General features: G+C 35.7%; 2 protein-coding genes and 1 pseudogene across 2 annotated transcripts in view; 1 reads left to right on the top strand and 2 right to left on the bottom strand.

Moving 5' to 3' along the window:
* qless (decaprenyl diphosphate synthase subunit 1 qless) overlaps positions 1 to 12,437 on the bottom strand; it is a 37,700-nt gene extending 25,263 nt beyond the window's left edge. Inside the window, exons 1-2 of the mRNA XM_066389985.1 lie at positions 12,301 to 12,437; positions 5,644 to 6,273 (exon numbers count right to left, since the gene is read on the bottom strand). Coding sequence (XP_066246082.1) covers positions 5,644 to 5,817 — 174 coding nt within the window. The 5' untranslated portion in view covers positions 5,818 to 6,273; positions 12,301 to 12,437. The remainder of the gene's footprint in view (positions 1 to 5,643; positions 6,274 to 12,300) is intronic.
* Positions 7,244 to 9,556, bottom strand: LOC136409294 (putative nuclease HARBI1; annotated as a pseudogene).
* On the top strand, positions 12,183 to 13,064 carry mRpL32 (mitochondrial ribosomal protein L32). Its single transcript, XM_066389986.1, has 3 exons — positions 12,183 to 12,380; positions 12,451 to 12,696; positions 12,747 to 13,064. Exons 1-3 carry the CDS (start codon positions 12,287 to 12,289, stop codon positions 13,007 to 13,009), a joined length of 603 nt encoding a protein of 200 aa, XP_066246083.1. The 5' UTR covers positions 12,183 to 12,286; the 3' UTR covers positions 13,010 to 13,064.
* The last annotated feature ends 38 nt before the right edge of the window (positions 13,065 to 13,102 follow it).

The following is a 13,102-nucleotide window of genomic DNA, read 5'->3' as shown; positions in this document are numbered from 1 at the left end:
TTTTCTGACAGACAGTAGCGTTAGATTAATGGCGCAAATGTCGAAATCTTGATAAGATGACGCGAAGTCCGATCCCAGACAATCAATTCAATTTATAACATTTTCTTTTGTGGTGGGAAAAATGTTACACACCACTTGTTAGAAAGTCTAACACACTCTCGCGATTAGCTCCTCGCTTGGTGCCCGAGCGCAATATGTCACACACGTACGTTAATAACGACTGTAGGGGTGATTCTCTTCGGTTGTCGTGCAATGGGCTTTTTCTTACGCAAGTGCGGTAAAGCGCAGCGTGCACCTACCGCACCCACTGGGGTGGGGGAAGAAATGCTTTAAAAAATAATGTGAAATTACGTTTTTTAAAAATCGCCTTTCCAAGAGCCTGATTGAAAAGTTATGTGCATGTTTATCTTGCAACACACACCTTATAAACATTCTTCAATAAGACTAATCAGAAGACTTATCTTTTGTCCATATGTGACTCAGACACTCATTGACCATCAATTTTTTTTGAAAATACATTTAATTACAGTTATCCTTGATTTTTCCTTATTGATTTCCATAAACAACAAGCGTCATTGACATTTACATTAATACCGGAGGGATCCTCTTATAATGGGCATTTCTTCAGTTATTCCGCAACGCGTTTAATACATTACTTTTAACGTTAATAACTAATAATCATTTATGCCTTAAAGGCAACTGTTCCAAAGGTTCGAGCGTAATATGCTCTCCCACCTCTTTTTTCAGAAAACACCAAAAGAGGTACTTTGGTTAATAATCACTAACTGTTCTCCTCTTCGTTAGGGAGACAGAATAATCACCTCAACTACCTGAATCCGATTCTCGGAGCAATTATTCTACATTTTATATCTTTGTTTTTGTTTTAAAATATGTGGTCTTCGAGACCAGGCCCGAAGTAGCACACCAGAATGAAAGATCTGGCGGATTCCAGTACGACAAGTGTTACTTAACAGCTTGTGCAAGAACCTACACATACCTATACATCTCTTTGGCAATTTTATATTCCTCGTTTATGGGAAATCGTTATGGTTTCTGTGAGATAAATGAAAGTCAAATGAAAATTGTGTTATACAATGTTTTCAAAAGTTTGCAGAGTATTATATAATGAAGCTGTTCACACACATCATTTTTCTATGACCAAATCTGATCTTATCTGCCTGGTCTAAAGTTCACTGATTGTACGAACGAAAGATTGTGGCCGCAAAAATGATCGCTGATCAGTCCGCAGCGTTCAGATACCACACAGAGTGTAAATAAAATTCGCTCCTTGATACCGAAATCGCTTGACCGGGACAAGTAGCATTTTTAGTTGCCACAGCGTTATACATAGAAAAATGACGTGTGTGAATAGCCTTATTGTGACGTAAAAAGACGTGTGTGGACGGCCTCATTAGAAATAGTATATTATACTATTTTTAGTTAATAATATGCTATTTTCACGTGACACCAAAATTGTGAAGTATGTACATAATTATGACTTGAACGTGTAGTTTAAATTCCGAAATTGAGGGGTCGTAAACGTGGACATACAACTTTTTTCACTCCTAGATTTCACCAGATTTAATGAAATCACGACAAAGTCACCTAAATTAAACGCAAATTAAATGCGAAATACCAAAAGGCAACGCGTCCTGCATCATGACATTCACGGTGACGTTTTATTTGACATTCGTTTCTATGGCAACCATAAATACACCTGCAGTAGGGATAAAGTCGTCATTAACTTACAGTTTTTTAAAGTCAGTAGTGGAAAGGACACATTTTTGACTGCTCAAGGCATTTCACGATTTCCTCTTAAAAGATCGTTTGGCAATTCAATGATCAAGAAAAGTAGTCAGCAATTTAGCAGCCCTAAAATCTGCTGACTGCAGCTAACGCCGAACAGGCATAAATAATCAAAATGTTTTAATGTGTGTCAATAATGACACACATTAAAACGAAAGCAAAAATTGAAAGTACGTCGTAGAAAAATCAAACGATCCGCCGGTAAAAAATCCATTCAATTATGGTTTCTTTTCAATAGAATTCTCATTCTCGTACAATAATGACAGGCATTAGTAATTTATAAATTGTTCTCGTTATATAGGGTCATTCACGGTGAGTGTCCCATTAAAAGTTTACGGGGTTGTAATATGGCTAGAGATCTGAAATTTTGGATACCAATGTAATGGAGTTTGATCAAATGTTGGTATTATTGCGACGTTGCCAGATCTATGTGTAACTGAACACAACTTTGTTATTTTAAATGGCACAGCCAGTATTTTATTAGATTTTCGAATTGCCCAGAAGATTTAAACCCCAGTTTATGTACCATATGCCATAGCTATGATGAACCGTTTTCAAAATAAAAAATTTTTTTGGCTGATTTGGCAACAGCTATCTCTAAATTGAAAAGCACATATCTTTTTAACTATCATAGCTAGAGCGCTGAAATTTGAGCTACAGACTCTTATTAATTATCTTTATTTTGTAGTATTATATATTTTTTGTATTTACATACAGGGTGTGGAAAAGTTAATGCGATATCGGAAGGATATAAATGTGAGTGTTAAATCATAATCAAATAATTAAAAATTAAATCAAATAATTGAGTTATTCAAGTATATACTTGAATAGCTCAATACTAAAACCACACAAAAACTAGAAGGTGTGAACGCGATCATGCCATGAACTTTGGGACTACACTTTTGTTAATAAATGACGGAAAAAATCTAGACAAAATCCTCACACACGCCTCGTTTTCATAATACAGGGTGACAAAGTTTAAAAGGACAAAATCAACAAAAATATGACAAATTTGAGTTTTTTGGGTATTTTTGAAAGTAAGCATTATGAATTTCTTGAAAAATGCAGCTTTGTCTCCATTTAACCGTATCTTGATCTCTTGCAGTTCCCGAGATCCCCGTTTTGGCAGTCGAATTGGGGTTAGCCAATAAAAGCAATAATTACACTTAAATAGTTCGTGGTGCGTGCCACTATTAAATTCCTCTCACACGTTTTTAGGCGGAATAGCCCCAAAAACCTTATTTTCTCAAAGACGTTAATTGAAAGAATTTTCCAAACCAGTAATGCCATACGGAAAAAATAGCTTTAATGAAAAATTCAGTGCCCACGATTATTGGGTGCGTTCACTTTCTCTTTTTAAGATTATAAAAGCGAAAAAAGTCACAAGTTAAACGACTTAATTTTAGGTTTCATAAACAAGAGATAGCTCCGTATGTTCGCGTTTAATTGAATTGAAAAACGCCCAAGCCTGGAGCACTACGAGGAGAGCGCCTGTAGTGCTAGAAGAGTACACGAGTATGTTCTTCGTAAATTTCATGTTTTGCTGCGTTAACATTACGCAATATCGAGCAGATCACACAAAAACCCCATTCACCGTTTTATTGCTAGAATTAACATGATTGAACTAGCTGTAATTAAAAGATCAGATTATTCGTCAATAATTTCCGCCTTTTAATCTGGAGCCATGTAATGAAAAATTACAAGCCCATTTCAAAACCATTATTTCACTGCAGAGATTGAGAACTTAATCAATTGAAGAAGAAACAACAATGCGATGCCGATTTACATAAAGGCTCATTGATGTCGGGCTTGAAGAGTTATGCAAAAAGCAATTATGCAAAACAGGTGTTGTGCAAAAAAACATCACTTTTGTGGGTGTAAAATCAAGAATTTGGTCTTTAAATGGGTCCACACCCAGCGACAGCGACGTTTGATGAAATTACTGAAATGGTTTAGATTTGATACGATCGGGTACCATGGCACCCATTTTCTTGAATAATCAATTGATTGGCAAAGCCTGCAATATTTGAGAAGGTCGCTTGGGTGAAATGTGCCAATTTTCTGCCCCCATGTTCCACTTCTAATGCCAACGCCAAATTCTCAAGTCGTTTCTTTATACAGGACGTTAAGAAATAGGCGCACTTTATACAGAGCGTTAATAAGACGATGCGAAAAAAATTGGATTTCTTGCATCAGCTTGTACACCTTTGAAGGTGTATAAGAAACACTATAGCGATTGTGCACATAGGGAAAATCCAACTAGTGCTGTACTGGATGATCGTCCAAAGGCAACATCTCCCAATGCAAGTTAAAGTAGGTAAAAAAAATAAATCACTCTATTTAATGTGTGAGCAACAAATGTTGTCGACATCATTATAAAAAACTCAATTCCAAAGAATCTTTAAAGATTGCTATGAGGAAAATATCAAAATTGGAGGATTTACTGTTGACATATCTTCACCTGCCGCTGATTCTTCCATGAAAGCTTATTTAATTCCATTTTTTAGGAGAAAAATATTGAAATTGGAATAGTCGCTATGGAACTCCAGAAGGAAAAGTATACTCTGATGATTTGACTGCGCTATCGTTATCAGCTATGGGACCCAGGTGTCATGAATCAATATTCCACAATAAATAAATCACAGAAAGACTTGGTGGACGTAAAGGGCCAATAGCCAGATCTTTTGAACGAAGACATCATCCTTACTCAAAGAAAAATTTTAGCACATCTCAAAATCTGCAATGAACCAGGCTATTTAGCAAGCAAATTTTAACTACTAGAGATTTAAGACTCATAGAAATTGTAAAAAATGTTTTTATTCGTTATTTATTTATTTATTCTAAGCAAACAGGAACCCAGCATTAATTAAAATCTTAATTGACTTAATCGAAATGGCTCGCGAAGAGGAAAGTCCCAATTTCTACCTTTAAATGCAATCGCTTTTAATCTAACAATCATCAACCATCACGGCTCATAACGGCCCAATTTGCAATTGGTACCAATTAACTATCACGAACCAACAAAGCGCACGCCAAACTCTAAAGCAGATTCGCTTTCGAATAGCATCACGCACCGCGGTACCAACAGTATCGTCCATGTATGCCGAGTTTTACCAAAATCGCCGCTGACGCAAGTCGCATTAGTATTTATAGACCACCCTGTATGTCGCAAGTCTGAAGATGGATCCGGCATACGTTATCGGGCCGAGGAGAAGAAAGTTTCATTCTTACGAAGATAGAATGAGAAAGTGGCCGGACAATTTGCCGGGTTTAGCACCGTTCGATTTTGTTGATGGTGATGTCGCCCCTGAATTGTTAATGTACTTACAATGAAAAATTGCTCAAATTCCTGGAGATTCGGGAAATGGAAGATACCTGTACTCAAATATCTCGGGCTTTGATTATTCTCTGAGGAGAGATATTTTTAAGAAATGTTATACAAATTTTAAAACTAATTCGCACCCAAGGCTCAACAGCACTTTTAATCACTAATTAAATGTATTAGTGCCCCTGGGGGGCCACCGTTGCAAAATGGTTTTGAATTTTAAACAGCCGGTGACCCAAAAATACCGACGATAATTCGAATACACGAATTATCAATAAAAAACCAATTTAAATACTTGTGTAGTTTTGGAAATTTTTTTTTTTACATAACTCTATTAGGCAATATTGAGAGCGTTATGTAAAAGGAAGGTTGGGGCGCATCTGTTGTATTCTCTAAAACGTTAAGAAATCTTTATTTTGTATATTGATGCATTGAGTTAAAATGGTTTTGAGCAAAATTTGGTACTACTAAGCTGAAAATCTTTTGTGCACACCATGTATCCAGAAACTTACCCTTTGAGAAGCTCCATCGCCAACATCCGATCGGAAATATCCACACTGAGCGAACAACCGAGAAGTCACCCCGTCGACGGCGCACACTCTCCTCCTTAGTATACCGGGCGAACCAAAAAATAAGCTTCCGATTTTTCCGTGAAACCGAACATTGAAAATGGTTTTGGAACCCATCGTGACAGCGCACTGAACTGCCCAATGTTCTTTTAGAAAGCACCGTGGTGCGAAGCCCCCTTCTATGTCCCTCACTCTCAGTTTTCGGACGATGGGTACCAGGGTATGATCGGGGGCCCCCCAGCGGCTTCTTGGTCTATGCTTCCGAACTCGATGGCAGGTGGTATCGAAAGTAAAAATTGATAAAAGCGAACGTTTGTTTGTATGCTTGGCGCGGATGGTTGAAGAATTCGGTTTCTCGTCTCTTGTGTAACTTCGCTTTTATTCTACTTTTCGACTTCCCCAGAGGTCTTTCGATGGCCCTTTAAACTGCTCTTACAGGACTACAATAAATTAGTTTCTCTTATATTGGTTCTTAACATCTAATTATTGGCTTTGTCTTTGGTTTATCTTCAGGAACAACTTTGATCACATAAATGCACAGCTCTAGATTGATTTCATTTTGTACTGAGGAATCTAAAACAGAAAATTTCTAGTGTGAGAAGAATCAGAAATCTGCGATGTTATGCAGAATGGCCATTTTTTCTCTCTTTGTAAAATTAAAGGTGCATATACGTTAACAATAATTTTGCGACATTTATTACGAGGGTTAATACATTTATTAAAGAAGAACATATGTAAACGAACGCGAAACCAATATTTGTATGTCCGATAACGTTGCTACAATTGGTCTCTGCAAGAGGGTTTGTTCTGTATGTAAACAAGTTTTCTTTCTCTCTGAGAGATCCATCATTTATTTCCAAACTGGCTGAAAATTTAATACGAGAGCTGAGAGCGAACGTTGAACATCAGTAGTAAAATGACGCAAATAGTGCAAAAAATTTTGGTCAAAAAGTGATACTTTTTCATTAATTGAAGAGTGGGAATCATATCCAGAACTATGGGATGTAACAAGTGAAAATTATCGAAACCGAATAAAAAAAAATAAAATGCTTTAAATGCATTAGCTATGAAATTCGACACTGTGGAAAATGAAGTATCATTTAAATTACACAATTTCACCAAGAAATTAGACGATTTAAAGCCAAAAAAAGCGGTGATGGAACCTCATACTTATGAGATTACATAAGAATTTTTTAATGCTATGAAATTTATCAATTGTGATCATTCTGACCCAGCAACTATCAACAATATATTGGTAAATTAATTTTCTTGTTTAGTTTTAGTTAAGAAACAGAACATAATTTATGATAATATTTATCAAAATATAAGTTTCCTAATACTACGTATATTAGTAAAATATTAGGTATATTATGAATTTCTAAATATGTTTGTACTGCCAGGATACTTCGCCCTGTGGCGAGAGGAAATAATCTCTAAACTCATCTCTGATTTCTTTTGCTCTACTACTAAAATGGCGAGCCGCCCCTTGGTCTAAGTTTAGTAAGTTTGATTCTGGCACTCCTATACTGCGCCATGATGTAGCTTAATCATCTGTGTCGAAAGTTCCTCCTGGTGCATAGAATTTACTTTTCTGGGTGATTAAAAAATTGTGTAAAATACATACAGCTGATACAATATAAGAACTTTTATCAGACCCAATTTCTAGAGGTTTCCTTGGAATGCGAAAACGAGTAGCAAGAAGTCCGAACACATTCATATTATTCTTCTAGCTCTTCAGAGTCTGCAACTAAACACTCGATTTGGCGCAGGTTGCCCTTTAAATGCGTAGGATTTCAATAAATAAGATTTCATGGTGAATGCATCATCCGCTAATATTATATATGGTTCTGGTTTCTCACGTCCTGGTAAAGGTTTTGCACAAGGAAAATTTAGAGTGTTATTCGCTAAAGCAACTGATAAAACACAATTATTAAAGATCCCTCTATCTGATACTCTTCCATTACACCCCACATCAATCTACAAGAGTTTATATGTGGCATCAGCTAACGCCATCAATACGATGCTATTATATCCTTTATAGTTATAAAAATAGCTACCGCTATTAGGTGGAGCCTTTATGGCTATGTGCTTGCCGTCCAAGACTCCAACACAGTGTGGGAAATTCCAGAGTTCCTCAAATAGTTTTGAATTTTTCAGCCATCCTTCAGACGATTTTGAAGTGTGAAAAAAAATTTTTTAGGAACCTCCTCCAGTGGATGAGGAACATGAAAGTTTCAATAATCACGAAGAAATAAATGAAGTTAACAAAATTGGGCCGCCAAAGAAGAAAATGTCACGAGGACTTAGTAAAAAAAGTGAGACGCGACAGGGCGCTCTGCTAAAAGAGCAACTGCCTTAATGAGTAAACCAGCAGATGTTCAAATTTTCAGGGATTTTGTTGCAAGTGAATTAAGAAATTTATAATCAAAGGAATACCGACGTCATCTAAAAAAACGATTCAGCGTGAAGTACGCAGATTCTCAGAACTAAATCTTTCTTCTCCATCGACAAGTGGTCATATTTCTGAAGCATCATCTAGGCCTCAATCGGGTGCTGCCTATTACACAACATTTACGACAGGTACACACGATGAAAGCTTCAGAGGAGCCCACTTAAAAGTATATTATATATGCACATCATAACTTACCTGCAAATATTTATTTTTTAGAACTTCAAACAAAGCCTTACAACACTAAAGTAATGTTTCGTAAATCCTCAAAATTTGAGCAAAATCAATTCTTTGGATTCGAATTTATTGAAGATTGTGTAAAATTGCCGCAAAATGATGCGTTACATTAATCTGCGAACACACTCACAGATTAATTGGCAGGGTGTTTATACAGTATGTCCACAGATAGAGGGCCCAAGAGGACAAATGGACCAAAAATGTCATTTTTCGACAAAAAGTCATTCTGGATAAGTCTCTGCTTCTCGAAAAAATACGATTTACGAAGATAACTTTGAACTTTTTTATACAGGGTGTACAAAAACTACGAACACATTAAATTCTACCAAGAATAAACTAGCTTTCTTTCTCATTTTGGAGCAAAATGGTAAATAAAAAACAGATTTAAAATCCTATCCAAAGTTTACATACAAAGTTCCACTATTCCAAAATAGTGTATAAATAATTCAAAATAAAAGTTAGTAGATATTACTTATTCAAACACACCTCCCCTGTATTCGACGTATTTCTCAAATTTGATATTGTGATTTTGTAGTCATGCTTATTGTGCTAACGTGAAATGAGGTACAAAAGGCAAAATTAGAAATTGTTTGAATTTTAAAATAAAAATAAAATTTGGAACACTCAGTTAAAATTTTGTATATAAACTTTGGGTAAAATTTAAAATCTGTTTTTTATTTGCTCCAAAATGAGAAATAACGGTAGTTTACTTTTGATAGTATTTCATGTATTCGTAGTTTTTGGGCACCCTGTATAAAAAAGTTCAAAGTTATCTTCATATATCGTATGTTTTCAAGAAGCGGAGACTTTTATCAAAAATGACTTTTTGTCGAAAAACGACATTTTTGGTCCATTTGTCCTCTTGGGCCCTCTATCTGTGGACATACTGTATATTATATTATATTTAGATTATTAACAGGGCTCGCACGTAAGCCATGCAATTCTACGTGTCATAACTTGTTTCTGCTGATACAACTAGAAAGATTTAGTCGGGAATCATTAAAATTGTTATCGGAGTTCAGAAAGGCTTTAGTACAAGTTCAGTGATGTCGCGTAAAGGCCAATATACCTCCCTTGCAGTACGTAAACTTGTAATTTCTAAATACGATGAAGGTTTATCGGGTGGTCAAAATATCAAAATTATTAAATGTTAGACGAACAACCGTTCATGCAATCGTACGTCGCTTCAAAACGGAAAATTGCATCAAATCAATTCCTCAGAAAGTTCAACCGAAAAAATTGAAGTCGATAAACGTTGGATTAAGAGGGAAATAGAAAAAAATCCGAAAATAAGTGCACCCAAATTAACTACAGAGTTATCACAGAGAAAAGGGGTGACAATTTCAGCCGCAACTGTTCGTAGGGCGATAAAAGAGATGGGGTACTTTTCGCGTACTGCTGGAAGAAAACCCTACATTGGTGCAGTGAATAAAGAAAAGCGACTAAACTTTGCAATAAAACATCAGTTTGAGTCAGAAACTTTCTGGCGTGATGTGATTTTTACTGATGAGTCGAAGTTTAATCTGTTTGGAAGTGATGGAAAAGTAAAAGTATGGCTCAAAGCCAATACAGCCCTAGACAGCAAAAACTTGACTGCATCAGTAAAACATGGTGGTGGTAACATTAAGGTCTGGGGATGTTTTGCCGCAATTGCACTTTATTACAGGGAATATGGATGCTGCAACGTACATTGGTATTTTGAAAAAGAATCTACGACCTAGTGCAGAAAAATTGGGAATCCTGGACAGATTTCGATTCTACCAGGATGATGATTCCAAGCATAAAACTTACCGTACGCGAGAATGGTTCTTATACAACTGCCCAAAAGATATCGAGACGCCGCCCCAATCTCCAGAACTTAATCCCATTGAGCACTTGTGAGATTATTTGGACCATAAAGTTTGTGAGAGGCCGGTTTCAAACTTGAAAGAACTGCAAGAGCATCTAAAAAAGGAATGGGAAAAAATATCGCTTAGTTACTTAGAACAATTGGTTTCTTCTATGCCACGAAGATTAAGAGCAGTTATAGATGCCAAAGATGGTCACATCAAATATTAAATGAAGCATTATTAAGCAACAAGAAGGATATTTGCCATAATTCCTGAAGTGGTCAAAGATTAATGTAACATGCTATATTTGTATGTTTTGAGTTCTTGCTAAACAAGACTGTTTTTAAGTTATTTATTCCGGGTTTTTGTGTTATATTTATGTTGATAAGATTCATAGTTTTAATTAAAAAATAATATATCCATAATAAATCTTCTTTTTCTCTTCTCTCTCGGTGTACTTTTGCTACAAACGTAAGTGTTCAAAGATGAATGTCATTCACTGTACAACAATTGCCTTAAAGTTTACGAAGTAGCATATCATATTGAATATAAAAATATATTGTAAATTCTGAGTTTACTATTTAATTAACAGCTGTTTGCCTACCTGTCGCTAAGAGTCTTAATATCAAACAGAGCCTTTCGCTGGCCGAAATAGCACACCGCATTTGTGTATCGGTTTCAGTAATTCTTACTTGAACTAATTGTAACAGAAAATCAAAATGTCTCTTTGACATTCTCAAAAAATTGTCAAGTTGTCTTGGATCTTCACTTCTTAATTCACTTAACAATGTTTCATGAACTCCAAGATAACAGCAGACATAGATTCTGCAAACATTTATGAGATTGCCCTCGCAACTACTTGCCAGACGTAATTTGCGGGAATTATTGCAAGTAGTGTAGATGCCCGTGCAAAATTATTAATCAATAAATGTCCCAAAATTAATGCTAATGTATATACACCTTAAGAAACATTTTATTCAAAATTAATTGGCATTCTTAACTGATTGAGACACTGAGCGCACTGAGAGCTGAACTCGAGACAGGCTGATATCATCAAATAATTTTATCTATAGTATTTTTATTTAAAATTGTAAAGGTTTAAAATACAAAATACAAGTTAACGTATTATTTTAGCAAATGATGAAAATCGTTACTGCCGACTTCAACACACGTATCAAATAGCTTTATAAACGATTCGTGACACCGAATAAGAGTCTCTCCACTGTCAGCTCTAGATGACGTTCCATCATATTATCCGATATATTAGACACCACTTGGCTTGATCACCGTCTCATTGAGATTGCCTCATAAGGAAAATCGAGAGGCGTTAAATCAAGTGACCCGGCAAGCCACGCAACAGGGCCACCTGTTCCAATCTACCAACCAATGTATTCCTTTTCGAACAACTCACAAGTTTTTTTTAAACCTTTTCAGTTTTAAATAAAAATAAAATAAATTAAATAGCTGTAGCATCATTTTTTTATCTCAATAAATTAAATCTTCTAAAGATGTGTTTTAAGTGAAAGTTACTTGTTTTTACCCTTAGAGGTAAAAAGATAATAAAACGCAGTTAACTTAAACGTTTAAAAAAGAGGTAACTTTATTTTTTTAATTTATAGAGATAATTGTTTCGCCCCAATAGGTTCAAATTAGATGTTTTCTTATTTTCTTGCCTTTGGGGGCCTAATACACGTTATCTGCGACTCTCTGTCTTAATATAATAATAAACTTTTCAGGTTTCAATATGCGAACCTTGTGTGATTTCTGATGGATGCAATTAATATATCTTTGCCGAATAACAGTTTAATACAACAACAGTAGAACACGAGTAAAAAATATACTATTCGTTCACCAAAGTGTCCAGAAATTAGTATTTTTCACAATATCTGAATCTCTTTTTTTAAGGAGAAATGAAAATAATTTTTAACTTTCCAGAACTAAAGCAAAATAATAAAATCTCAAAAAGGCGAAGAAACATAATAAAATTTTTCACAACATACCCCAACCTTAAAATTTGAAATGAACGTTGATTTAAATCTGATCTGACAGATACAAGCAAGTAGCACAAAAAATGGCTTTAAGTACCTTAGTTTACCAGGTTCACAGGGCTCTCAGAAACCTGGAAAGGGCTGTCTTTGGGGCCCTTACTAGCAGATATCCTCCAGGTAAGGTTCACGAATTACATAACTTCGGTACGGGTACGCTTCACACTAATCTAACCTCATTTTTTGGTAGACGATTTTAGGTTATGTGTGGATTTTGAGCCCCAAAAAGAGCGAATTATCAATGAAAAGAGCGTATTCGAGGAGATTTTCCGAGACGGGTTTCTATTTGCGGTGCCCAAGCACCGGCGATCCATAGAGGCTCGGTTGAGACGCAAATTTGGGTCCCCTGAATATATCTTGAAAATCCTGCTTCCAAAGAAGAACCTCAAAATTTGTAACGTTTGTGGGGATGATCATGAGGCTGGAGTTTTGTGTCGTAAGTTCCGTTTGTCAATGTTTCTTAAATATTCATTATTTATGTTTCAGCCACCTGCTATAAAAAGGTTATTGATGAAACTACTGCCATGCAAGAAGCTATACAAAGTGAGTTAAAACTGGAGCCCGTTGAAGAAGAAGTGGTGGTGATGTATGAGGGAGAGAAGGAGAGTAAGCAGGAAGAATTTTGGAAAGGGAAAAGGATTGTGGAAATGCCCAAACCGAGGCCTCAATGGTTTACTGAGAATTTACTTCAGAAAACTACTCAGAAGGGGGCGAGTACTAGCGATGTCAAGCCCTCAGACCTTGGCTAAATTTATAAAATGTTACTAGAATTAAGATAGTTTCTAATAAATTTTTTTAATCTTAGTTTTGGAATACTTTATTTTAGTTATTAAGGAATTTAA

This window comes from Euwallacea similis, chromosome 5, assembly GCF_039881205.1.
Source record: "Euwallacea similis isolate ESF13 chromosome 5, ESF131.1, whole genome shotgun sequence".
Classification (NCBI taxonomy): domain Eukaryota; kingdom Metazoa; phylum Arthropoda; class Insecta; order Coleoptera; family Curculionidae; genus Euwallacea; species Euwallacea similis.
Note: the sequence above shows the minus strand (reverse complement) of the source record. Positions and strands in the feature narration are given on the sequence as shown.

Coding starts and splice junctions, on each gene's coding strand:
- mRpL32 (XM_066389986.1), top strand. CDS start 12,287: ATGGCTTTAAGTACCTTAGTTTACCAGGTTCACAGGGCTCTCAGAAAC. Junction 12,381..12,450: donor TACTAGCAGATATCCTCCAG/GTAAGGTTCACG, acceptor ATTTTTTGGTAG/ACGATTTTAGGTTATGTGTG. Junction 12,697..12,746: donor TGAGGCTGGAGTTTTGTGTC/GTAAGTTCCGTT, acceptor TTTATGTTTCAG/CCACCTGCTATAAAAAGGTT.